Raw genomic sequence first — 26176 nt, 5'->3', positions numbered from 1 at the left:
AGGCTAGTGGCGCCCCCTCCCCTAAGCCCTTCCTCTCAGGTCGCGCCCCCATCTTGTCGTCGCTAAGGTGACTGGGAGGGCGTGACAGGCGTTGGAGCTAGGCGGACCAGGGGACCTGAGGAGGAGGGCAGAAGAGGCGGGCCTCAGAGTCCGGAGTGAACTCCCCAGCCTCGGCCAGGGGTGGGGGAGCCGGGAGCCGCGCGGCACACTGTTCGGCGTGGTCCTAAGGGTTAAGTTGTGAGGTTAATTGGTTCTGGCTGTGGGAGAAGTCCCGGCCCCTCCAGGTTTCCGAGGTCCCCACCGTCCCACCCCAGGACTGGGGCAGTGTTGGTCTCTGTCATCTCCTCCGGGGCTTGAGTGGGGTGGGGAGGGGAGGTCGGTAGGGTGGTAGAGAAGCTGCCACCCCCGGAAATTAATTTTCCTGTTTTTCTCTCCCCTTCCTGCCCTGCCTCTGGTCCCTGTGCCCAAGGCGGCCCCCACGCCAGGTCCAAGACCCCCTCCTCGCCGCATCTTCCCCTGTGGGCCACAGATGCTCTTCCGCAGCCGAACGGCGGCGCGGCCCTTGCTGCTCAGCTACTCTCCCCACACTGAGGCCTAGGACTCCCCACACCCCCGGCGCAGCCCCTAGGCCCCCGCCTTGCTGCGCGGCCCTCGCCCTTCGCACCAACCCCACCCCTCACCCCTCACCCCGGGACCCCGCAAAGTCCCCCTCGCCCTCGGCTGGCTCTGAGCCCTCCCGGCCCCCGCCTCCGGCGCAGCCCCCTTGCCACCCCCGCTTTCCTCGCCGCTCAGGCCCCCTCCCCCCGCCGCCCCCGCCCCCGGGGAAGGCAGGCGCCGAGCGGAGCCGGGGCCGATGCAGCTGAGCCGCGCCGCCGCCGCCGCCGCCGCCGCCGCCCCTGCGGAGCCCTCGGCGCCGCTGTCCCCCGTGCCGGCCCCGGCCCCCCCCGGCCCCCTCCCGCGCAGCGCGGCCGACGGGGCTCCGGTGGGGGGGCAGGGGGGGCCGGGGCGCCGCGAGGAGCCCCGGGGCGCCCAGCTCCCGGCCGCGAGCGGCCACGGCCGGGGCGCGGGGATGGACGGCCCCGGGGCCAGCGCCGTGATCGTGCGCGTCGGCATCCCGGACCTTCAGCAGACGGTGAGCCTCGCCGCCCGGATCCCGGCGGCACCCCCGCCCTCCTCTCCCAGCCCCCCACCCGCGCTCTCGGAGCCCTGCGCGGGAGACCCCAGGCCCGCCGCTACTCACCCCTCCCCCACCACCTCCGCCGGGACCCTCCCCACCTCCAGGGCGGGGGCGGGGCCTGGGGAAGCACCGCCCTCGGGGCGAGGCCTAGCCGGCGGGGCGCGGAGGCTCGGGGTCCGCGGCCTGGGCGCGCGGGGCCCGGGGACTCAGTACTCAGCGCCGCGCGGGGCCGATCGGCGCTCACGCTCCCGCTCCGCCGCAGAAGTGCCTGCGCCTGGACCCGGCCGCGCCGGTGTGGGCAGCCAAGCAGCGCGTGCTCTGCGCCCTCAACCACAGCCTCCAGGACGCGCTCAACTACGGGCTCTTTCAGCCGCCCTCCCGGGGCCGCGCGGGCAAGTTCCTGGACGAGGAGCGGCTCCTGCAGGAATACCCGCCCAACCTGGACACGCCCCTGCCCTACCTGGAGGTGAGCGGCGGCCGGGGGCGCGGCAGGGGGCGGGCTGAGAGCTCCGACCTCCGGGACGGGAGCGGCGGAGGGCGCGGCAGCGAGGGGCACGGACGCGGCGAGTTAGTGTGGAAGCGGCGGGCGGGGGGGTTGAGTTGTGTGTCTGGCGCGTGAGGTGTGAGCCGCGTGCCGTGCGTGCGGTCAGCGGCACGTGCGATGGGGTGTGAGCAGGCGTGAGTGCCCGGAGCGCTGTGTGGAGTAAGCCAGCCGTGGTCTGTGTGCATGTCGGTGTCAGCGTCTCCTCCTCCCCGCCCGTGAAGTTGTCCGAAGGGCGACCTAAGCTTCCTCGTTTGCTCACCCGTCCACGGTGTAAAGGCTGCTGAGCGCCCTGTGAGCAAGGGGACCCAGACCCACGGTTTGGAGGTGGGGGTGGCAAGTGCAATGAGCACTGAAGCCAAGAATTACGGTGGCAGAGCTCAGAGCCGGCTTGGCCTCCGTGGTGGCCCCGGCAAGTAGGGACAGTTCTTCCCAGAGACGGCATGTCTCGGAAGGTCAGCCTGGAACCTGGTCTTGGAAGAGGACTGAGGTTTCCAGGGAATCCCGGGGATGGGAATGAGACAGAAAGGGCACTGCAGGCGGACAGCTGGGCGTACATCACGCCAGACCTCTGTGTTGGTGGTGTCCATGGTAGTGTGCATGGCTTCGTGTGGCTGGCCGGCAGCGGTTTTGTGGCGGGGGGCGGGGTGGTGGTGGCGGCGAGCAGCGTGGGGCCCTAGCCGCACGGAAGTGGGCAGGACTCGGTTATGTGCATACTTTCACTCACTCAGCCCAGGCGGATGCCTTTTTCTGCCTTGTCTTTACCTGAGCAGTTTCGATACAAGCGACGAGTTTATGCCCAGAACCTTATTGATGATAAGCAGTTTGCAAAGCTTCACACAAAGGTAAGGAGGCAGCCACAGGGAGTGGACTCCAAGGTCACCTTCTACACCCCCTCTGACCGCCGCCCCCCCCATGACCAGTGTTCACCCACCCCAGCCTTAACTGGGTTTTGTGGTGTCAAAAATGTTGTTTAAAAACTCCCTTCTTGAGGCCCTCCCCCTGTTCCCAGAACCCCCCACCCGACCTTGGTTGGGGCTGACCAGTCAGTCCTGCCAGCGTTGGCTCAGTCTGCTTTCTCTTGTCGTTAGGGGCCCAGAGTGGGTGTTGGGGACGGCTAGAGGGCTGGGTGCAGACTCGGGGCACCATGGCTTTGGGGTGGTCGGTCTGGTGATGGGTTCTAGTGAGATCAGACTCTGGCTGACCCCTCTGGTGGGCCCCGGCTAAGGGGTGGAGTGCGATAGGGCACAGTGTCTTTGTGGGGGAGAAGTGAGCAGGCGCCAGATGTGGTTGTTGCGGGGAGCTGGGTAGGGGTGGGGAGAACAGGGAGCCCAGCACTTAGTAGTCATCCAGTGCTGGGCACTTTAGGCATCTCATTAATTTTCTTCTGTGAGGGACTATTATCATCCCATTTCACAGATGAAGATACTGAGTCCCAGGGAAGTTAAGTGACTGACTTACAGCTCTGCATCCAGTGATGCTGGGGCTGAACCCAGATCTCTCTGACTCTGGGGCCCTGCCCCTAGGCATACTTGTGGAGTCTTTACTCCTCGATAATGTTGCTAGGAGGGTCTGACCCCAAGTGCTCTTTGGGGGGCACCTCCCTGTCTTCTCTGAATGTAGGAGGGGCAGGGTGGGTGCCGCGGCCCTTCCCACAGTCAGAGTCCCTGAGCTCCCACCCCAGGCTCCCCTGGGCCAATGGACATTTGCTTGCTGGACACTTCATTGACAGTCTCTGGAGCCTAAGAGAGGGATCTGAACATTCACCCCTGTGGCCCAGTGACCGCGCTGTGATCCTGGAGCCTCCGTGCCAGACTTCTCTGCTACCCCGGGGCATGTGGTGGTCAGTAGCCATGACTCTGTGGCTGGGCAGAGACTCCCTCACTGGCCCCGGTGTGACCTATCACCCTGGGTTCCTCCTGTAGTTGCCCCTCCTCCAAAACTGTCCCCAGTGACCCACAGGACACCAGTGACTCCTGACCTTCAGTGAGTCCCACTCGTTTTTAGGATGCGTTTCGATTCCTTACCACAGTCCCGTGTTTCTGCCTGCCTGGGCTCCAGCTGGCCCCCACCATCACACTGCCCCCCTCCCTCCCTGCCGGCTACAGCTGAGGTCTTTGCTGTCAGCCGTGAGCATCATTCCTCCTTTCTCACTGCCTGACCCCCCTGGAGGATGCTCCTCCCATGGGGCTGGCCCTGCGGCACCCTGTCTTATCTCTGATGCGCTTCGTTTCTAGAGGGCCCGGGGCCTCTGGCCAGGGCACCTTGCCTTGTGCACGTGGCACTGTAGCACCAGCAGGAGCTCAGTGAGGCTTTGCTGGGTAAATTAGCGCACGACGCACGTCGGGGTATGAATGAAAGGCGGTCAAGGTCACGTGGCAGGAGGGGGCACCTGGTGATGGGGGAGGGCCCCGGAGTTGGCAGTCTGCCATGGGGTGAGCTTGTGAAGAAAATGGGCTGGATAAGGAACAGGCTACCTTGAGAGTGATGGGGATGTGGGCTGCCCTGGGCTGGCTCCTGCCCACGCGGCCTCGGGCTCTTCCAGGCTGGACAGGTTGGGGCACCAGGAGCCAGGGAGAGAAGCCAGGGCAGGGGCTGAGGTTGGGGTAGGGAACTCACTCAGGGGGCGTGAGCGAGGGCAGCCTGGCCTTGTCGAGGGGCTGGCTGGGCTCAGGCTGACAGCTGTGTTGGGCTTGGGATTCAGGGAAGGACTTGGAGCAGGGCGTGGGTCCAGCTGAGCTGGGATCGGGGCCACAGCGGGAGTGCAGGGCTTAGGGTGACACGAGAGGCGTGACAAGGTCACGATGTAGGCTGATAGGTCAGACTGAGGGTGGGGTGGGGTGGTGCCCCACAGGTAATCTGAGGCTCCCTGGTGGAAGGTGGGTGATGGTCAGATGATGGTGGCCGTGGTGTGGGCTGATCAGGATGGCTGGGTATTCCAGGCGAACCTGAAGAAGTTTATGGAATATGTCCAGCTGCACAACACGGAAAAGGTGGCACGCCTGCTGGACAAGGGGCTGGACCCCAATTTCCACGATCCTGACTCAGGAGGTGAGAAGCAGAGCAGGAAGGGGCATGGCCTTGGAATGGCCAGGACTATGACCTTCATCTATCCCTTGAACCCAGAGTGTCCTCTGAGCCTTGCGGCCCAGCTAGACGACGCCACAGACCTGCTGAAGGTGCTGAGGAACGGCGGTGCTCACCTGGACTTCCGCACCCGCGACGGGCTCACCGCTGTGCACTGTGCCACGCGCCAGCGGAATGCGGCGGCCTTGACGGTCAGTGCGGGCACAGCCCTGGCCTGGAGGGGCGTGCGGCCCAGTAGCGGGAGGAGGCTGGCCTGGCATGAATACTGAGGTTCTCGCTCTCAGACCCTGCTGGACCTGGGCGCTTCCCCCGACTACAAGGACAGCCGCGGCCTGACGCCCTTGTACCACAGCGCCCTGGGTGGGGGAGACGCCCTCTGCTGTGAGCTGCTTCTGCACGACCACGCTCGGCTGGGGACCGCCGACGAGAATGGCTGGCAGGAGGTCCACCAGGTGGGCGGGGAGCACGACGGCGGGGGTGTCCCCGGCTCTGTCTCTGGGGTTTGGGGCTTGGGCTCTGTCCAGGGGCCCAGCAGCACCTCTTTCCTCCCCAGGCCTGCCGCTTCGGGCACGTGCAGCACCTGGAGCACCTGCTGTTCTACGGAGCCAACATGGGGGCTCAGAACGCCTCGGGGAACACAGCCCTGCACATCTGTGCCCTCTACAACCAGGTGTGCCTGCGCCTGTGCACACGTGTGTGTACACACAGGTGATGCTGTGCAGTGACTACCTGTGTGTGCACGTCTGACCCTGTGTGTCGCGCCACAAGTGCGTGTTCTGCGTTCTGCAGTGAGCTGTGGCCTTGTAGACCTACGTGTGTGTATCATTTCCCTGCACACACGTGTCGTGTGTGTGTGTTCTGTACAACCAGGTGTGAATTGTGTGCGCCTGGGCCCTCTGGGCCAGGTGGGACCTGCGCGTGTGCACCTGACCTGCTTGTCCCTGTGCTACACATGTGTGCGCTGAACGTGTAGGCGTGGGTGCGTGTGCCCTGCACTCCGGCGTGCGCGTGTGCTGTCGCCCAGTTGCAACCCCTACTCCGACCCTCCCACAGGAGAGCTGTGCCCGCGTCCTGCTTTTCCGTGGAGCCAATAAGGATGTCCGCAATTATAACAGCCAGACAGCCTTCCAGGTACGCCAGTGTCTACAGGAGCATGAGGCTGCCCCAGGGCGTGTTTGTCTGTTTGTATGTGGCTTGGTCTCTCTAGACCTTGCTTTTTTCCCCTGTAGAGTAATAAGGGAGCTCTGACTCCAGGATCGCCCCAGGGTGGGACGGAGGAAGGGGGTGAGCCAGTGCAGTGCCCAGCTCGTGGTGGGGGTGTTCGTTGAGGGTGGTTCCCTTGGTCCCCCTTCCAGGAAGAGGAGAAGAGGGCTAGAGGGCCCTGGGGCCAAGGGAGAACCGTTGTGGGCCTGATCTACCAGAGACAGGTGGGGTGCAGAGGCCGAACCAGGGGCGAGAGGGGTGGTCCCAGATCCCGGCGGAACTCACGTCATGTTTCTGGGCCTTTTCTCTGGCCAGGTGTGGTTCTTAGCACCAGGATGACCCGACGGATGGGTCTCTGTGTGGCCTGGAGTTTGTGGGGGGAGTCGGGGACCACGTCATGGGGACTTTGGGCACGGAGGGAGCTGGGACCCCACTCTCAGTGGGAGCGAGGGCCTCCATAGGAGACGTGGGAAGAGCAGGTGTGGCCACTGATTGTCTAGTCAAGGGGGCAGAGGCGGCAGTGGAGGGCTTTCTGGATGACGAGATGCAGGGGTGGGGGCACGGAGCAGAGAGGGTGACAGGAGTAAGGTAGTGGTGGGCCATGGCTGAGACAGAAAAGATGGTGTGTGGAGGGGCCCTTAAGAGAACAGGCAGAGTGGCCAGCACGTCCCAGCTTTAGCTCCGAGAGTCTCATGTCCCAGGAGACCCCTCGGTCCCATGCAGACTGGGGTGGTGAGTTTAGGCAGGGGACAGCGTCCGAACCTGGGGCCCCCAGCTGAGGAAGACCCCACACGGGGGTACGAGAAGGCGCCGCCGGGGCCCAGGGGAGGCGCGTTTGGGGCTGCTGAGCCTCCCTCCTGCCCCTCCCCTCCCGCAGGTGGCCATCATAGCAGGGAACTTTGAGCTTGCGGAGGTCATCAAGACTCACAAAGATTCGGATGTTGGTGAGTTCTGCCCACCCAGGTCCCTGCTGAATGTGCATTTGTGGGGGTCGTCGGGGCCCAGCAGTGCAAGGGTCAGTGGGGGTGTTGCAAGGAAGCCCCCATACCCTGAGCCTTTTCCTCCAGTTCTTCCAGTACAACTGGGAGTGGTCCATTAGTGGCCCCTGCAGGTATGGGGAATGTGCTGAGGGAAGGGCCTGTGTAGGGTGGACAAAGGGTCAGGGTCAAGGTCATAGTTAGGTGAGGGCTGTGGATTGGGGTTAGAGTCAGGTCAGGGTCAAGGGTATGGTAATAATGGATAGGGCTGTGGGTTGGCGCCAGTGCTGGGTTGAGAGATCAACTTAGGTTGCAAGCAGGGTTGAAGTTAGGGTCAAGATTTGTTTTCCTGTTAGGTCGTGTGAAGGGCCAGCAGGGGACACGTGGCAGTGGACCCTCAGTGTTTCACTTCATCCTGGCACATAAAGCAGTTCAAGTGGCCCGTAGCAAGCCTCGACACATGTATGCACGCGCAAAGAAGTCAAAACCCAGTGGCGGGGATGCCCGTGGGAGAGGGTGGCAGCGGTCTCGGGGCGAGGGGCTCTGAGCCTTCGGCAGCCAGTGCTTCAGGGGGAGCCCCGCACGTGCCCCAGAAGGAGAACCGGGGGTGCCCTGTAGTCTGAACCTCAGGGCAGGAGGGCTCACATCGGGCCTGGGTCAGGGGGCACCCACTCCCCTGTCAGCCCTCCAAATCCTGCCGCCCCTCCCTGAGTGGGGTGGCTGGGGGGTGGGCCTCTCTTCCTGGAAAGTATATTTTCTGGCCAGGGGCTGCCCCTTCCAGCCCCCTAGCCATAGAGGGACTTCCTGCTCAGCTCCCTCTGGCCTTGGTGGACAAGGCTTTTCTGCCCACGGCTCTCTTTGGAACACAGACTCCCAGGCTCCCCTTTCTGCTGGGACTGCGATATCCCCATTTTTTTTTTTTTTTTTTGCGGTACGCGGGCCTCTCACTGCTGTGGCCTCTCCCGTTGCGGAGCACAGGCTCCGGACGCGCAGGCTCAGCGGCCGTGGCTCACGGGCCCAGCCGCTCCGCGGCCTGTGGGATCTTCCCGGACTGGGGCACGAACCCATGTCCCCTGCATCGCAGGCGGACTCTCAACCACTGCGCCACCAGGGAAGCCTGATATCCCCATTTTTATCAAATTTAAAGTGACAGTGGACAGCAGAGGGCTAGAGCTGGTCTCAGGTTTTGAGTCCTTGTTGGTTCTAATGTGAGGTTATGGTCAGGCAGGGGTTAAGACGAAGGCCAAGTTCATGTTAAGAAGTCTTCCGATATAGAGTCTTCCCAGAACAGTCCTCCCCACAGTGAGGCTTGGTTAGGAGCCCCTCGTTCCCCAAGCAGGGTCAGCGGACTGTGACAGCGGGTAGGCTGCAGAATCAGTAGGCGTGTGTCGAGCACGTAACTGAGCTGATGAAGTGGTGTAGGCTTGGGGCCCAGGTTCTGCTTGGGAGAGAACTGTGATGAAGTTTGAGGTTTGAATTAGGGGTGAGAGACAGAGCAAGGGCTCCAGTTAGGGTCTGGTTGGGGCTGCTGCGTGTTTGGAGGTGTTTGTTAGCCTGGGAGAAGCCTGGTTTGTGGATGTGGGTTCCCTCTTCTGCTTGTGATGTCACCTTGGGAAAGCTGCTTGGGACCTCTGCGCCTCAGTTCCTTTCAGTAAAATATGGTTATTTGCAACCCCTTCCCCCTCTGACCTCATGTGGGATTCGATTCCGTGGGTCTGGACTCTGGCAGGTGGCCTTGAGGGTGGGGGCCAGGCCACGGTCCGGGCTGAGAGTCAGGCAGGCCTCAGCTGCCCCTCTTCTTTGAACAGACATGCCAGGGCTCCTGGGGTCACCATTACCTTTCTGTCTGCCTGATCCAGAGTGAGCTCACCCGGCTGGGGTTAGGCATTTGTCGCTGAGCTGAGAGGTGCATATCAGTTAGTCCCATTGTGGGCATCAGCTCTGCCGGCCATGTGCCCTTACCTGCTCAGGTGTCACACATACACTCAGAAGACGCAGCCAGGTGTCCATGAGTGCTTACGATAAACCCTGTTACTTTAATTCACTGTTTTAACAACCCCCCAATGAGTGACTGTTGTTAGTCCATTCTTACAGAGGAGGAAACTGAGGCACAGAAGGGTTAACGGCAAAGCCTGTCTTTAGTCCTGAGCAATCCAGGGATCCATCCTTGTGACCCCACTCCCTCTGCGCACACTCCCTCCATGAGTCAGTTGTCACGTCCCACCCCAGCTTGGGGACCCGGGTGGGACCTGCGCACAGAGGAGGAGCGGCAGGGAGGCTTTGCCCAGTCATCCTTCCTTTTCCTCAGGCACGAAGCCCACCTGGAGGGATCTGGTAGGCTGAGGCCTGTCACCCTTCCCGGGACAGGTCACCTGGAAGCCTCTTGGCAGCCTCACCTTCCCCCTCTAGACTGACCAGCTGGAAGCAGGGATCCTACCTGGGGGCAGCCACCTCTGCTTCCTCACCTGTTGCCTTGGGCTACCTCTGGGTCCACAGGCTCTCCCGCCCTCTCTTGTGTGTACACTTTCAAGTACACTTCTCTCTGACTTGCTCTCCCAGAGTGCTTTTGAAGAGTGCCCTAGGGAGGTGCTTCTCACTTAGCAATGTACATTTGAGTCACCCAGGGATCTAGTTAAATGTAGATTCTGACTCAGAGGGTCTGGGTGGAGCCTGAGATTCTGCATTTCTAAAAGCTGGAGGTGAGGCCCAAGGCCCACACTTTGCATAACAGGAGTCTAGAATAGGGCTTGGCAAACAATGCCCCCAGGCCAAATCCAGCCCACCGGCAAAATCAGATTCATGTAACTCATGTAACGTAAAATTAACTATTTTAAATGGAATAATTCAGTGGTATTTAGTACATTCACAACCAACTGTATTGAATTCCAAAACATTTTCATCCTCCCAAATGGAAACAACATATATATTAAGCAACTATTCCACATTCCCCTCTCCCTCAACCCCTGTCAACTATTAACATACTTTCTGTCTGTAGAGATTTACCTATTCTGGATATTTCATTTAAGTGGAATGACCCTTAGTATTTGGCTTCCTTGTTTTCAAGCTTTATCCATATTGTAGGATGTATCACTACTTCATTCCTTTTTATGGCTGAATAATATTCCATTGTTTGTATATGTGACATTTTGTTTATCCATTCATCCTTTGATGGACACTTGGGCTGTTTCCACCCTTTGGCTGTTGTGAATATTGCTGCTACGAAGATGTGTGAAATGTATTTGCTTGAAAACCTGTTTTCAATTATTTTGGGTGTACACTTAGGAGTGGAATTGCTGGGTCATATGATAATTCTATATTTAATTTTTCGAGGAACTACCAAATTGTTTTTCACCATTTTACATTCCCCCAGCAATGCATGAGGGTTCCAAATTCTTCAAATCCTCACCACCACTTGTTATTACCTTTAAAAGAATATTTTTTGTTAAAAAAATTTTTTTATTATAACCATTCTAGTCTAAGTGAAGTGGTATCTCATTGTGGTTTTGATTTGCATTTCCCTAATGGTTGTTGATGCATCTTTTCATGTGCTTGTTGGCTGTTTGTACATCTTTTTTGGAGAAATGTCAGGAGAAATGTTGCTCATTTTTATTTATTTTTAAAAATATTTATTTATTTATTTCGGCTTTGCCGGGTCTTAGTTGCAGCACGCGGGATCTTTTAGGTGCGGCATGAGGGCTTCTTAGTTGCGGCGTGCATGTGGGACCTAGTTTCCCTACAGGGGATAGAACCTGGGCCCCCTGCATTGGGAGCACAGAGTCTTACCCACTGAACCACCAGGGAAGTCCCTTTGCTCATTTAAAAATTGCTCATAGAATAAGTTAGGAAGTGTTCCTACCTCTTCCATTTTTGGGGAAGACTTTGAGAAGGATTTTGCTAATTCTTCTTTAAATGTTTGGTGGAATTCATTAGCGATGCCATTTCATGCTGGATTTTTCTTTGTTGGGAGATTTGTGATTACTGATCCAATCTCCTTGCTTTTTATGGGTCTGTTTAGATTTTCTATTTCTTCTTGAGTCAGTTTTGGTAATTTATGTTTTTCTAGAATTTGTCCATCTAGTTTATCTACTTTGTTGACATACAATTATTCATTGTATTCTCTTATATTTCTTTTTACTTGTATAAGGTTGGCAGTAATACCCCAATTTTCATTTCTGATTTCAGTTATTTGTGTCCCCCTTCTCTTTTTTTTCTTAGTCAGTCTAGCTAAAGTTTTGTCAATTTTGTTGATATTTTCAAAGAAACAACTTTTGGTGTCATTGATTCTGTCTGTATTTCTATTCTCTATTTTGTTTATCTCAAGTAAGTTTTATTATTTCCTTCCTCTGCTAGCTTTGGGTTTGGTTTGCTTCTCTTTTTCTAGTTCCTTAAATAGGTTATTGATTTGAGACCTTTATCCCTTTTTAATGTAGGTGCTTACAGCTATAAATTTACCTTTTAGTACTGCTTTTACTGCATCCTGTAAGTTTTGGTATGTTGTATTTTTGTTTTTCTTTTCTCAAAGTGTTTTCAATTTTCCTTATGATTTCTGTTTTGACACATTGTTTAAGAGCGTTGTTTAATTTTTCACATATTTGGGAATTTTCCAGGGTTTTTTTCCTGTTCTTAATTTCTAGCTTCATTCCATTGTCATTGCAGAAGATACTTTGTATGATTTCAGTCTTTTTAAATTTATTGACACTCTTTTGGTGACCTCATTAATGATCTGTCTCGGAGAATGTTCCATGTGCACTTGAGAATAATGTGTATTCTGCTCTTGTTCTGTGGAGTGTCCTCTATATATATATGTATATATATATATATATGTGTGTATATATATATATATATATATATATTTGTTAGGTCTAATTGGTTCAAGTCTTCTATGTCCTTATTGATCTTGTCTTTAGATGTTCTATTCATTATTGAAGGTGGGGTGTTAAAGTCTTAAATATTATTGTAGAACTGTCTATTTCTCCAAAGATATCAGTGTTTGTTTCATATATTTTGATGCTTTGTTGTATATGTATTAATAATTGTTAATCTATTTGATGAATTGACACTTTTATCAATATATAATGTCCTCTGTCTCTTGTAACACTTTTTATCTTTTAAGTCTATTTTGTCCGATATTAATGTAGCTACTTAGCTCTCTTTTGGTTACTATTTACATGAAATTATCTTCCATTATCCTTTTATTATGAAGCCTACTTGTGTCTCTGGATCTAAAGTGATTCTTTTGTAAATAGTACATAGTTGGATCATGTTTTTAAACTCATCATCTGCTATTTAAATAAAGTTTTATTAGAACTCAGCCACACCCATCTGCTTATACATCATTTGAGGCTGTTTTCATGCCGCAGAGGCCGTGCTGAGTCCTTACAACAGAGACTGTATGGCTTGCAAAGCCTGAAATGGTTACTATCTGATTCATTACAGATGTTTGCCAACCCCCGGTCTAGAACATCTTTTACAGTTTCTCTGGTTATGGTCAGCTGCAAACAGTTCTATACAGTGGTAGTCTGGTGAGATTTGTCACATGTGGCCGGTTTTGTCTCTCTGGAAGCCTGTGAAAAAGGCAGTTCCAAGACCTCATTTGGCTGAGAGGAAGGGCAGGCTTTTACCCCTGAAGGTAGAGGTAGAGGCAGTTTGGTATGTGTCCCTCCTGGCATCATAGTTTCAGTCATGGGGTGACCAGCTGTCCTGGTTTGCCGGGACTGAGGCAGTTCCTGGGACATAGGATTCTACTTTTAAAATCTGGAAATACCAGGCAAACCAGGACAAGTTGGTCACCCTTTCTGGCTGCCCAGAGTCTCACCTGTCCCCCCTACCCCCTCCCAGTACCATTCAGGGAAACCCCCAGCTATGCGAAGCGGCGGCGGCTGGCTGGCCCTAGCGGCCTTGCCTCTCCTCGGCCCCTGCAGCGCTCGGCCAGCGACATCAACCTGAAGGGTGAGGTGCAGCCAGCAGCTTCTCCTGGACCTTCACTGCGAAGCCTCCCCCACCAGCTGCTGCTCCAGCGGCTGCAGGAGGAGAAAGACCGGGACCGGGATGGTGACCAGCAGAGTGACGGCAGCGGCCCCGCAGCAGGCAGGGGCAGCCAGAGTAAGATCAGGTATGTGGGGGCCGGGACCTGAGCCTGGAGGAGCCAGCATTAGCGGGGCAGGGAGGGGCCTGTTTGTGCCTGGCACCTCTGCAGTGATGAGCTGAGGCTTTGGGCCGGCGGGGGGGTCTCTTTGGATGGGAAAGGGAAGAAGGTGAGGTCCTGTGGCCTGGGGCAGGCGCCCCCGTGCTGATCTCTGGCTGGAGCTGGACTTGTCCCGAAGGCAGTGGGCAGCTGAGGGAGAATGTTGTGGGGAGAGGGTCTGGTCAGACCTGTGGTTTAGAAAGGTTCCTGCAGTGCCAGGGAGGAAGGTGAGGGCTGGGATGAGGCAGGGCTGGGTGACGTGTGGCAAGAGGTCAGGGACTGGAGCTTCCTTTCCATGAGGGCTCAAAATCTATGGGTGGACCCTAGCCCCGTTCCCAAGGGGGGAGCCTTCATCCCAACGCTCCGTCTTGGTGTTTCCCCAGCCGCTCTGGCCCTGTATAACCACAGGACCCCATGGCTCTTCTCTTTATCCCTCACCATGAGTGCTGGGACCCTGAGAACCAAGGACGTCTGAAGGACTTGGCACTCCTAGAACTTAGAGCAAAAAGCCTGGGCGGGAGCCTCACCAGACTCTGTGGGCTGGAGCCCCACTGAGCTGAGCAGTGGGGAGTGGAAGGTAGAAACTGGCTCTGCAGACAGATGGATGGGCTCCAGTGCAGTCCTTGCATCTGCCTCCCGTGTGGCCTTGTGCGGATTAGCCAACCACTCTGTGCCTGCCTTTCTCATCAGTAAGGTAGGCTAATCCTACCCAAAGATTTCCTTTGGGAAGCCTTCTGGAGCCTGGGCAGTGAGGGCTCCCTACTGGGACCCCCCTGGCCCACAGCAGTGGCCTGCTGCTGCTGATTAAGGCCTCTCTCCTCCCTGCACCTTGAGGGCAGGAGCTGTCTTTCTCATTTCCCACAGTTGCTCCAGAGCCAGTCACATAGAAGGTGCTCGGCTGACATGTTGACTGAAAGAGTTACATAAATAGCACTTTGTTTTCACAATGACAGCTGGGCTCAGCAGCGTAGTGTTGACCGTGTATGAGGCTGTGCTGTATTTTACAGATGAGGGTCCTAACTCTCAGGTGGGGTAAATGACTTGCCCAAAGTCACAGAGCTGGGAAGCAGCTTAACTTGTCCCCCGGTAGACCTGATTCCCAACCTTCCTAAGCCTGAGCGTTCGGCAGAGGGGTGCAGCAGGAGCTTATAGAAGCCATTTCTTCCTCTGCTGTCGTCCCTGCTCATGTAGCCTCGACCTGTGATGTCCCTACCCAGACTGCAAGGCTACCTGTCCTGCCCCAAATCACCTGAGTTCTCCCCCAAAACTTTTGCATGGCCCAGTGGCTAAAAGAACAAACTTTGGGGTGTTTCAGTTTTGCAGATGGGCTGCTCCTGAGCTGGAGCTGTGTGGAAGCCCTGCTTTCATGCAGTTTTCGTATATTCGGTCATTCTTTCAGCAAACACAAGCTAAGACCTGCTCTGTGGGGAGAACAGAATTATTGTAGCTTTCTTTCCAGCAAACATTTAGTAGGTGCCTAGAGTGCCAGATGTGGTGGGGGGCTAAGGACGAAGCAGCAGCTGGGGGGGAGCGATCCAGGTAATTTTTATTGGAGGTAAGGGAGTCCCCCAGTGAGCGGCCCGGAGGGCGCTGAGGAAGTTTGGTGCACCCTGGAGGGAGAGGGCCTCAGGGGGAGAGAGCACGTTTGGTGGAAGGAGAGAAGGTAGACGGCTGAGTTTGAGCTGCTGTTGTGGGGTGGTGGGTAGAGGTGGCCGAGGTGGCAGTTTCCCCCTGGCTCCCCCTGTTGGCAAAGCCTGCCATGAAATGTAGTCGCAGAGTCCCCACCACCATCACAGAGCCGGACAGAGAGAGGTGCATTCGGAGCTGAGAGACAGTAACTTAACAGTTGGCCGGAGGAGGGGCATTAGGATAGCTGAGGTGTTGGGGACAGCCTTATGAGCGGCCGCGGGAGGGAAAAGAAGGCACCCAGCCTTGTTGCTGAAGTGTAGCTAATTCTCGTCCCAGAGAGCCTGGCTACCGGCGGAGAACGTGGACCTGGTCGGCCTAGGTGCCAGGGAGCCAGTGCAGGCCGTTGAGCAGGGCAGAGGCGTAGGGCCGAGGCCTCAGGCTCGGTGCCCAGATCGGGGGAGTGGTCCGGGCAAGGCGGTCAGCCTGGAGAGGGCATGAACATCCGAGGCAGATGTCCAGGAGAAGACCCAGGTCGGGAGGGGGATTCTGGCGCCCAGCACACGCAGCGGTCAGGGTGTGAGGAGGCCAAGGCCCGAGCTGGAGGGTGCGGGCGCGGACCCGCTGGGGGAGCCCCTCCTGGCGGCGAGGCGGACCTTCACGGAGGCGCTTCCCTCCTGTCCGAAGCCTCCAGTCCCTCCCCAGCTCCCACCCAGCCGGTCCCGCCTCCCCCGTCCCCGCGCTCCTCCGTCGGACTGACCCCTCCCCCACCTTCCCCTCTGGGCACCGTAGTCCCCCTCGGCCCCTCGGCCTCTCCCGCGTCGGGGCCGCGGCGACCGGGCCGCAGGGGGGAGAGGAGGGAGCCCGGCCCGCCGCCCGCAGAGGGAGGAGCCGGGCCGCGGAGGAGGCGGGGCGCGCGGAGCGGCCGTGGCATGGAGCGAGCCCGGCGCGCCCGGGAGCGCAGCCCCGCGGCCCCGGAGCCCTGAGCGGGCGCGGCTCGTGCGCTGGCGGGAGCGGGCCGGGCGCGGCGGCGCGGCCCATGGAGCGGCCCCGGGCCGGGCCCCCGGCGGGCGGGCGGGCGGCCGCGGCGGGCGGCGGGCGGCGGGCGCTGCGGCGGCGGCTGCGGTGAGGCCGGCGGCGGGGCCGGGCCGCGCGCCATGGAGGCCCCGGGCGCCGGCTTCGCGTGCCCGCTGCCCCCCGGCATCGCGTCCGTCACCTACGTGTTCGTCTACAGCCCGAGCGGTCCCGGCGGCCCCGGCGGCCCCGGTCCCGTGCCCGGCCCTGGCCCGGCGCCCCCCGCGGCCCCCGCGCCGCCGCCCAGGGGCCCGAAGCGGAAACTTTACAGCGCTGTCCCCGGCCGCAAGTTCATCGCCGTGAAGGCGCACAGCCCGCAGGGCGAGGGCGAGATCCCGCTGCACCGCGGCGAGGCCGTGAAGGGTGAGGGGGCGCGGGGGGCGCGGTCGCGGGGGGGCGCGGCGCGGGGCCTCCTGGGGTTCGCGGGCGCCACTCTGGGGTGCCCGGCCCGGCTTCCCGGCGACCGTGGAGGGGCTGATGCCATTTTGGGTGTCTGTTATTAGGGGTGTCCCTGGGAACTCTGAGTCGCCGTGGTCATTATGGGTTGCATCTGCCACTGGGGATTCCTTGTGTCGCTGTGAAGGGCTCTGTCAGGGAGGGGTGTCTGTCTTTATGGGGTTCCTGTCGTGGGTCCCTCTCCATCCTCTGTCATTTTGGGTTTTCCGTGTCACAACAGAAGCTCCTCTCGTCATGGGGGTGTTTCTGTGTCATGCTCGGGGCTGGTGGTGGTGGGGTTCTCTGTGTTCGTAGGACCTTATCCTATTACAGAGCTTCCTTGAATTATGGGGTTCCTGTGTCACTTCTGGGACTTCTTTCATTGGAAACGCTTGCGATATGTGGGAACCCTCTGCCATTCTGGGGGTGTCTGTGACAGTTTGGGTGTCTGTGATGAGGGGGTCCTGTGCCATGACAAGCCCCTTGCATTACGAGGGTCTCTGTCATCACTGGGGTCCCCACCTCATGAGCGCTCTCTGCCCGTGGAGCCTAAGAAAGACACAGTTGCGAGGGTCAGCTCTCCATGGCCCATCATGTGGCCTAATCCCCTGGCCGCAGCACAATGACCCTGAGCTCTTGGCCGTGACCCCTGGGGTGGGCGACAGAGCAAGGTTGGTTGGGGGTTGGTTGAAGAGGTGGGAGGAGAGGGGTCAGCTGGGAGGGCAGGAGTAGGATTGTGGCCCCTGCCTCTGCCTCCTGTCCCCCCCTCGAGTGTGTCCATCTGTGCGTCTCTCTGTCCCCCACATGCCCATCCTGTGCTGTGCCCATCTGTTCTTTTCTGTCTTCTGTGTGGATCCCAAAATTTTCCCAGGGGAAAAGACAGGAGGATGAAGGAAGGGACGGGAAGGGAAGGAGAGACGTGAAGGGTGGGTGGGCAGAGCCTGAGCCCGAGGAGGTGGAGGTGGGGCTGGTGGTGCTGGTGGGAGAGGTGTGGCCCTCCGGCCGCCCTCCTCCGCCCTGACAGCCCGTCTGGCTTCTGTCCCTCCAGTGCTCAGCATTGGGGAGGGCGGTTTTTGGGAGGGGACCGTGAAAGGCCGCACAGGCTGGTTCCCGGCTGACTGCGTGGAGGAGGTGCAGATGAGACAGTATGACACGCGGCACGGTGAGTGACCCCTACGTCCCCTGGGTGGCCCCTGAGGGTGCCGCCCCTTCCAGCTTCCCGTTGGTCTTGCTTGGAGGCAGATCCTCATTGTATACACAGAGAAAAGACTAGAACAAACTCAAACACACGTTCGAAGTAGGTGCAAACTCGTGTACATGACAGACACGGCACGCGTTCACCCCATACTTACTTACCAACACACACGTGTGCATCTGGATCCCGGACAGCTGTGGAGACACGTGTGACGTGCGCGCCCATGGGACGCACACGTATGAACGTGCACCAGTCTGTGATCCCACATGTGGCTCTCAGTGACCACAACCCTTCCCAGACACGGTTCTCACAGAAATGCTGGGTGCTTGGAGTGTGTGATTGCCGTGTGGCTGGCAGACAAGTAAAGAGGTCAGTATGAGAAAAGAGGCATCTTTCCAAAGTGGACAGATTGTCCAAGTGGGCAGTGCCGGGAGGCCTGGGCCAGCCAAAAGGAAATGAGGCCAGTTGGGCCCAGAGGGGCTGTCATGGGTGCCCTGGGGCCAGGATGGTCTGAGGGCAGCAGGTGGGGGATGGCTGCATCCTTAGCCTGCAGGAAGGACGTGAGGGCAAAGGCCGTGGCTCCTGGGGCTGGTGAGCAGCCTCGGTCCAACCCTGCTCACCACCTGAACCTCCAGGAAGGACCCCTCTGGGAGTTGGGATCTGAGGTGGTCCTGCCGGTGGAAAGGAGCGGGGTCCCTTCAAGACCCCAGCCAGGGCTGACTGCGCACCCAGGAGGCCCCTCGACCCGCAGGTATTATTTCTGGCCCCGAGAGCTGGTGGGACAAGGGAGCCCCCTCCTGAACGGTGGCTAGGTGGTGGTCACTAGTGGTGTGTCTGGACCCAGGGTGCATTCCTCTGTCTTTCTGCACATGAAGGGCTCAGAGCCAGGGTTGCTGTGCTCCCTTATCCTGGGTTGCGGGTTTCCCCAGGGGAGCCCACCCCTGTGTGGCCTGGACCCCTGCCCTGGGTGGAGCGTGGCAGAGCCCAGGGAAGCAGGAGTGTGGCCGCTGACCCACTCCTGAGCAGGAGCCTTTGTTATAAATTATTTATTTATTTTTATTGGAGTATAATTGCTTCACAGTGGAGCCTTGACTCTCATACCTGGCTGTTCACACCGCCTCACCCTGACGGCTCTCCTTGCGGCTGGGAGCCTGGGAGGGACACGACATCCTGTATTCTGCCCATCGTGGGCAGGTGGGGTGGTATGTTGGGGTGGGGAGTGGTTTCGGAAGTTTGGGCTCTGGTGCCAACTGGACAGGAGAGGGGAGGGGAAGGAGGGGCCTCGAGACCTGCGTAGGGAGTGGGTCCTGTGCGCCCCTATAGGGTGGGCAATAAAGGTTCTGGTCTGAGAACTCTGTGGGTCCAGGGGCAGTTGGAGCTGAATCGGAGGCTGGGGAGGAAGGAAGGGAGGTCTGGACTGGAGCTGGAATTTGAGAACAGCCCATGTTTGTTAGGTGGTTGACGTGCGCTGGACCCTGTGTTGGGAGCTGGGGTCACAGGGGCTGGCTCTCTGCCTAGCGAGGGGCAGGCGGGCACACTGCATGGCTGTGACAGGCGTGAGCACAGGGGCCTCCCTGGGTCGGTCTGAAGGAGTCCGGGGGCCTTTAAAGCAGAGGTGTTGTTTGAGCTAAGCCTTGAAGGATCGCTAGGACCATCTAGGTGGTCAGCATGGTGGGGGTGGGGGCAGAGCCTGTCGGCCAGGGCACGGCCTGTTGGCCAGGGCACGGCCTGTTGGCCAGGGCACGGCATGGCCTTCTAGACCTACACGTGCTGGCACCCCGTGTGCTCCAAGCAGTGTCAGGATGCCTGGCTGGGTTTTAAGCTCTCTTACATCTAAGAGTTCACTGACTCGTCCCGGCGTGCCTGGGAGGCGGGGACAGTTGTTGTTAGTTCACCTCTGGGAGGGTTCTGTCCCGCAGCCCAGGGCGCAGTCTCGTTTGCAGTGTAGGCAGTGGGCTGCAGGCTCTGTGCTGTAGCTACCACGCTTCAGGGGCTCTGGCTGAGCGAACCTGTGTGTTGAGGGGCGGGCGGCAGGGCTGGAGTGGGGAGTGTGAGGGCTGGTCCCGCGTCCTGGGACCAGGGGCTAAAGTTTGTGGCGGTGTCGCAGGAGGAGTCTGGGGGGCCGCTGTCCTGATCGTGCTGGTCATTTAGGATGAGGGTGATGGCCCAGGCAGGGCAAAGCAGGGAGACGGAGACGGGATGGGCAGGGCTGGACTGGAGTCATAGAGAAGGGAGACGACACAGAGCAACCTGTTGAAGGAGCTGTAGGCCTCCGGGCAGTGGTGGGGCTCCTAGACAGGGGTGGCTCTGGGATTTGTCATCTGAAAGTGTCAGAAGGTACCTGGGTAGATGGGAGCGTTTCATGGACGGGCAGGGAGACGGGCCTGCGGGGGCTGCCTGCTGGGAGGGGGTGGGAATAACCTCTGTCCTTATCTGCAGGCCCGGCCGCCAGCTGCTCTGGGCAGAGTCTCTGATCTGGGACCCAGGGGCTGAGTTCTGCCAGAGGCGAGAGGGCAGCCCAGGAACAGGAAGCTGCTTCCAACAGGCCCAGATCCAAAGAAAGATCTGTTTCTGAGACTGGAGCAGGGACAGAGAAGGGACTTAGAGGCCAAGGAGGGGATACTGCCAACACGTGTGGGCCAGGCCGATGCCCTGGGTCAGCAGAGAGCAAGGCTCCCACGGCACCCATCTGGGTGAAAGCAGCAGTTGCAAGCAGGGAGAGTTGAGCTGTGAGGGGAGGGAGTGGGGAGGCGGCCCTGGGCATCCGGGAGGCTGGCATAGAACACCAAAGCTATGGCTCTGGCTGGCATCCTCCCTCCTCCTCCTTTCTTTCCAGTACTGGGGGTGGGGGGGGCATGCTGTGTGTTTTCATTTGCGTTATGTAATAATTTGTGTTTGGTCGATAAATATAAAAATAGGAGTCCAGTGATCTGCAGAGGGTCATTTTTGGGGGAGGAGTCCTTCTGCAGGCAGGCACTGTGAACGTTTCCGAAGTTGGGTCAGCGTGGAGAAGGGTGTGGTGGAGGTGAGGAGAGGCCTGGCCTGCTCTGGCTTTGGGGACGGCAGGGTGGTGGGTGCAGGTGTGCTGCAGAGGGAGGAGAGGGTGTGAGCACTGGGGACGGTGCCAGTGAGATCAGACTATAGGCCATCAGAACCTAGGGGGCCCCTCCAAGGTGAACCTAGGGGGCCCCTCCAAGGTGAACCTAGGGGGCCCCTCCAAGGTGAATTTTCCTGCTTTATAAGGAGAGGGCCAAAAGGGACTGTCGAACATACTGAGAATCACACAAGTTAGTGGCAGGGTTCTGAAATCCAGATCAATACTTTTCCTGATACCTGTGTCTTCTGATGTTAACAGGAGCTCTTCTTTCCATCCAGCCACTGCTCCATCTACTCTTTTTTTAAAATTTTTCAATTTTTGGCTGCGTTGCGTCTTCGTTGCTGCACGCAGGCTTCCTCTAGTCGCGGCGAGCAGGGGCTACTCTTTGTTGAGGTGCACGGGCTTCTCGTTGCGGTGGCTTCTCTTGTTGCGGAGCGTGGGCTCTAGGCACGTGGGCTTCAGTAGTTGCAGCATGTGAGCTCAGTAGTTGCGGCGCATGGGCTCTAGGGCACGCAGGCTTCAGTAGTGTGGCTCGCGGGCTCAGTAGTTGTGGCTCGTGGGCCCTAGAGCACAGGCTCAGTAGTTATGGCGCACAGGCTTAGTTGCTCTGCAGCATGTGGGATCTTCCTGGGCCAGGGATCGAACCTGTGTCCCCTGCGTTGGCAGGTGGATTCTTAACCACTGCTCCACCAGGGAAGTCCCTCCGTCTACTATTTTTTTTTAAATTAATTAATTAAGTTTTGGCTGTGCTGGGTCTTTGTTGCTGCGCGCGGGCTTTCTCTAGTTGCGGCGAGCGGGGACTACTCTTCGTTGCAGTGTGCGGGCTTCTCATCGCGGTGGCTTCTCTTGTTGTGGAGCACGGGCTCTAGGCTTCAGTAGTTGTGGCTCGCGGGCTCTAGAGCTCAGGCTCAGTAGTTGTGGCGCATGGGCTTAGTTGCTTCGCGGCATGTGGGATCTTCCCAGACCAGGGATCGAACCCGTGTCCCCTGCATTGGCACGCGGATTCTTAACCACTGTGCCACCGGGGAAGTCCCCTCTGTCTACTCTTACATCCATCTATGCTTTCACTCACCCACCCATCCTGTCATCCATCAAGCCACCTAGCAGACCCAGTCCACCCATCCCCTCCTTCCATCCATCCCCCCACCTCCCTACCCTGCTCTCTTTCCCTCCATCCACTTATATATACATTTACCTTTTGATCCATCCTTCTGTCTACCTCTTGTTCCATCCATCCTTCCATCCATCCACCCCCCCGCCCCAGCCAGTTGTCCACCTGTCTGTCCTTCCAGTTGGCATTTGGAACGCCTGTTGTGTGCCAGGTGCTGTGCTTGGTGCTAGGATCACAGAAACAACTGCGACATGGTCCTTACAGGAGCTTTACAGTTAGTGGAGACAGTTAGTGGAGACATGGTCCTTACCCTCAGGAGCTTACAGTTAGTGGAGACATGGTCCTTACCCTCAGGAGCTTACAGTTAGTGGAGACATGGTCCTTACCCTCAGGAGCTTACAGTTAGTGGAGACAGTTAGTGGAGACATGGTCCTTACCCTCAGGAGCTTACAGTTAGTGGAGACAGTTAGTGGAGACATGGTCCTTACCCTCAGGAGCTTACAGTTAGTGGAGACATGGTCCTTACCCTCAGGAGCTTACAGTTAGTGGAGACATGGTCCTTACCCTCAGGAGCTTACAGTTAGTGGAGACAGTTAGTGGAGACATGGTCCTTACCCTCAGGAGCTTACAGTTAGTGGAGACATGGTCCTTACCCTCAGGAGCTTACAGTTAGTGGAGACATGGTCCTTACCCTCAGGAGCTTACAGTTAGTGGAGACATGGTCCTTACCCTCAGGAGCTTACAGTTAGTGGAGACAGTTAGTGGAGACATGGTCCTTACCCTCAGGAGCTTACAGTTAGTGGAGACATGGTCCTTACCCTCAGGAGCTTACAGTTAGTGGAGACAGTCGTCAGAATCATAGGTCCCCTCTCGGGCCTCCTTTCCTGCTCTCTCTCCTGCTCCCTCCGCCCCAGCTGCCCAGGCTGTTCACTGTCCCAGAAAGCCTTTACCCACACGGAGGGCTGCTCCCTTACGTCCTCGTGCCTTTGTTCACCTCTCCCTTCCTGGGGAGGCCTTCACGTGACCACCTAGAATTGCAGCGCCCCAAACGGCTTCCTTTTTTCTTACTGCTTACCAGCATTCCACACGTTCTGTGTGTACCTGTTTCTCGTCTCCTCTCTCTCTTCATCTGTACAGTTTAGCCTGTAAACTCCGCAGGGTAGGGGGGCTTCGTTCTGTTCTCTGCTCCATTCTTGGAGCCTGGTACGTAGTAGGAGCTCAGTACGTACTTGTTGAATGAATAAATTGATCTTGAGGAATGCTAAGCTGGTAGAGAAGGGGGGAGGAGCTGAGGGGTGAAATTACAGGTGGTGGTGGAGCTGGAGACAGAGGTGCTGGGGGCTGGGGGCCAGGAGTGGGTGCGAGGGTACCAGAGAGTCCAGTGTACGTGTACAGGCAGCTGGAGAAGTAAGCCTGGAGCAGGGAGGGTCGTGACTGGAGGTGCGGACTGGAACCTGCGGGCTTGCAGGACATCAGCGAGGCCGAGGGTGGGGCAGCTCTGCAGTGGCTGTGAGGGACTCTGAGATCAAGAGTACAGACGGGGATAAAGCTCTGTGGGATGCAGTGACAGCAGGATAGGGGGACCTAGCCCCCCATACATGGAGGTGGCGTCTGGAGCAAAGGACCCCATGGGGGTGAGCGGCTCTGTGGTGAGGGGTACGTTGAAGACACAGGGCCACCTCAGTGCCAGTTCACAGGGGTATGTAGCGTGACACTTGCGCATGACTGGGGGTCATGCACACACAGACAGGCACGCGTATGAGCACGGCACCTGCACGTGACTGCAGGTCACAGAGACACGCCTGTATGAACACAGCACTTACACGTGACTCCAGGCCACACGTGTGCGTGCGCAACCTTCTCTGCCCTTAGTCTGGGGGCTTGCTGACTCTCTCTGTGCTTGCCCTGGCCCTGTCCGGTCTGCTGTGTGCAGCCACTCAGGAGAAAGATGAGCCACAGCTCCTGCCCCCGTCTGGACCCTGACCCCTAGAGGCAAGAGTTCCTGCATGGTCCCCTCAGCCTTCTCACCTAGGACCGCTGGGCCCAGGACCCCAGGATTTGGACCCCCTACTTCCATGTGGGCACTACCATGCCAGGGGCGTGTGCGTGAGCGTGCGTGCATGCGTGTGCGTGTGTGTGTGCGCGCGCGTGCGGCTGGTGACGGGCGTGGTTCAGGGGGCGGTTCACGCCACGTGGAGGATGAGACCCTCTGTCAGCTCCTGAACCTCCCCTCAGAAACCCGGGAGGACCGGACGAAGCGACTTTTCCGCCACTACACGGTGGGCTCCTATGACAGCCTCTCTGCACACAGGTACAGGTGGGGCAGGTGGGCAGGCGGGCGAGGGTGGGCACGCGTGCGATGGAGCGTCAGATGTGGAGGGAGGCCTCCCGGGTGAGTCCAAGGACAGCTCCCAGGGTGGGCTGTGTCCGTGCCCGTGGGATCCTGTCTGGGGCACGTGCCTTCCCGGCAGGGTTCTCCTCACCTTTCTGTTTTCCTCTGTCAGCGATTATGTCATTGACGACAAGGTGGCTGTCCTGCAGAAACGGGACCACGAAGGCTTTGGTTTTGTGCTCCGGGGGGCCAAAGGTAACGGAGCGGGGTACCCGGCTGGCAAGGGCTGTGCACCACTCGGGGTGTCTTCTGTGTCCTGCCTCTGCTCCTCTCCTCTGCTCTCCTCCTGCCGCGCCCCTGCCCCCCTTTCTTCTCCCCCACCCGCTTCCTCTCCCTGCTGTGACTCTGTATTCTTGGTTTGGGATGTTGGTAGGAGGCAGCGGGTCCTTTCCCTCATTGGTTCCCAGGATCTCTGCTGTGCGTGTCTAATGGAGCGGGGGCCTTTCTGGTGGGGTGAGTGGCGGGGGCGGGGGGGTCTCTCAGAGGGGTGTGTCCTGGACTCCCGGGCTGGCTCTTCTCGCGCTGGGCAGCCCCCGCCTGCCGCCCCCCGGCCCAGGTCGTTCGTGGGAGGCTGCTGTGCGGCAGCCACCTCCGCCTGGACCCTGCTGGCAGGACGCCGTCCTCATTGCCCTCTTCCCGTCCCACAGCAGAGACCCCCATCGAGGAGTTCACGCCCACGCCGGCCTTCCCAGCGCTTCAGTATCTCGAGTCGGTGGACGTGGAGGGCGTGGCCTGGAGGGCCGGGCTGCGCACGGGGGACTTCCTAATCGAGGTGAGGCTCGTCCTTCCCTGTGTGGCCCTGTGGGGTGCTGGCCTCTGTGCGAGCCCGAGGAGGACTCACCTGGATGGCCCCCGGGCCCTGACTGTCCCAGGTGAATGGAGTGAACGTGGTGAAGGTCGGGCACAAGCAGGTGGTGGCTCTGATCCGCCAGGGCGGGAACCGCCTCGTCATGAAGGTGGTGTCAGTGACAAGGAAGCCTGAAGAAGATGGGGCTCGGCGCAGAGGTGAGGGCTCGGGCTTCGGACCTCTGTGCCCAGTCTCCCTGCTCTGTCCCCTGACCTTAGACCTTTGACCCCAGGCCCATGCTCCTCTCATCACCCCCGGCCCCAGACTGCTGACTGCTGACGTCAGAGGCCTGAACCTAGGCGAACGCCCACGTGCGCCGCCTGGGTGCCAATCCCCGATGTTAGACAGCCAACCCTCTCCCGGCCTCTGACCCCAGGTTGCCCTCCTAAGATCCCTGCCCCCTCCTTCCCGGCGCCCCCCAGCCCCTGGCATGGAAGAGCCCTCCTTCCCGACGCTGCCAGCAGCTGCCTGGAGGCCGGGGTTGCCATAGCAACTGTGAGGTTGACGCTGCCGCTGCCGCTTATTGTCGGAGGGAAGGGGGAGGCGGCACCTGAGGGAAGAGGAAAAGCGTCTTCTCCCCGCGCCAACGTCGCGGCACAGCCTGGGCCCAGGAGGCTTTGCTGGCCGGGTCTAGCCCAGCCCAGGCCCTGGCTTGGCTGACCACACCCTGGTCCCCCGAGGGGCAGCGGCCTCCAGGCCTGGTGGGGGGGGCGGGCGCTGGAGCAGCAGGAGCCCGGCCTGCCGGGAGACCCCTCCCAGCCCCCACCCCATGACTCTGCCCTCGAAGCCTTCCACGTGGGCCCTCGGGCTGAGGCTGGCCAGCACTGTGACCCCCCTGGGGCCCTCGACCACCGCCTGAGGCCCTGGCTGCCCTGGCCCAGCCCGGCCTTCAGCACCCCCTGAGCTCCCAGCGCCATGAAGAAGTTTGCATCCAGCCGCAGCCTGAACAAGATCCTGGCGCAGTGTGACTCGTCCTCGCGGGAGTACGAGGAGATCCAAGCGGTGGAGCGCAGGTGGCACCTGCACCTGGCCACGCCGCGCTGCCTGCTGCTGGACAGGAGGTCCAAGGCCTCCCTCTTCTTTGCAGCCCCGCCGCCCCCTAAGAGGGCCCCCAGTACCACGCTGACCCTGCGCTCCAAGTCCATGACGGCGGAGCTCGAGGAGCTGGGTGAGTGGCAGGGCAGGCGGTGGGCAGATAGCCCAGGGCGGGGGCCCAGGTCAGGGGAGCTG

At 58.9% G+C, this 26176-nt stretch overlaps 1 protein-coding gene across 2 annotated transcripts in view; it reads left to right on the top strand.

Moving 5' to 3' along the window:
• Positions 1–765: 765 nt before the first annotated feature.
• Positions 766–26176, top strand: part of SHANK3 (SH3 and multiple ankyrin repeat domains 3) — a 49850-nt gene continuing 24439 nt past the window's right edge. The window contains exons 1-17 of one of the 2 annotated variants that reach the window (XM_079938102.1): positions 766–1132; positions 1440–1643; positions 2492–2563; positions 4661–4769; positions 4845–4996; positions 5090–5257; positions 5359–5475; positions 5859–5936; positions 6886–6952; positions 12824–13097; positions 16030–16232; positions 17353–17466; positions 23943–24018; positions 24212–24294; positions 24747–24871; positions 24972–25104; positions 26034–26114. In XM_079938102.1, the coding sequence (XP_079794228.1) occupies positions 854–1132; positions 1440–1643; positions 2492–2563; positions 4661–4769; positions 4845–4996; positions 5090–5257; positions 5359–5475; positions 5859–5936; positions 6886–6952; positions 12824–13097; positions 16030–16232; positions 17353–17466; positions 23943–24018; positions 24212–24294; positions 24747–24871; positions 24972–25104; positions 26034–26114 (2335 nt within the window). In that variant the 5' untranslated portion in view covers positions 766–853. The remainder of the gene's footprint in view (positions 1133–1439; positions 1644–2491; positions 2564–4660; positions 4770–4844; positions 4997–5089; positions 5258–5358; positions 5476–5858; positions 5937–6885; positions 6953–12823; positions 13098–16029; positions 16233–17352; positions 17467–23942; positions 24019–24211; positions 24295–24746; positions 24872–24971; positions 25105–26033; positions 26115–26176) is intronic. The other variant, XM_079938103.1, reaches the window with a different exon arrangement.

Source organism: Stenella coeruleoalba (genome assembly GCF_951394435.1).
Source record: "Stenella coeruleoalba genome assembly, chromosome: 11".
In the NCBI taxonomy this organism is placed as follows: domain Eukaryota; kingdom Metazoa; phylum Chordata; class Mammalia; order Artiodactyla; family Delphinidae; genus Stenella; species Stenella coeruleoalba.
Note: the sequence above shows the minus strand (reverse complement) of the source record. Positions and strands in the feature narration are given on the sequence as shown.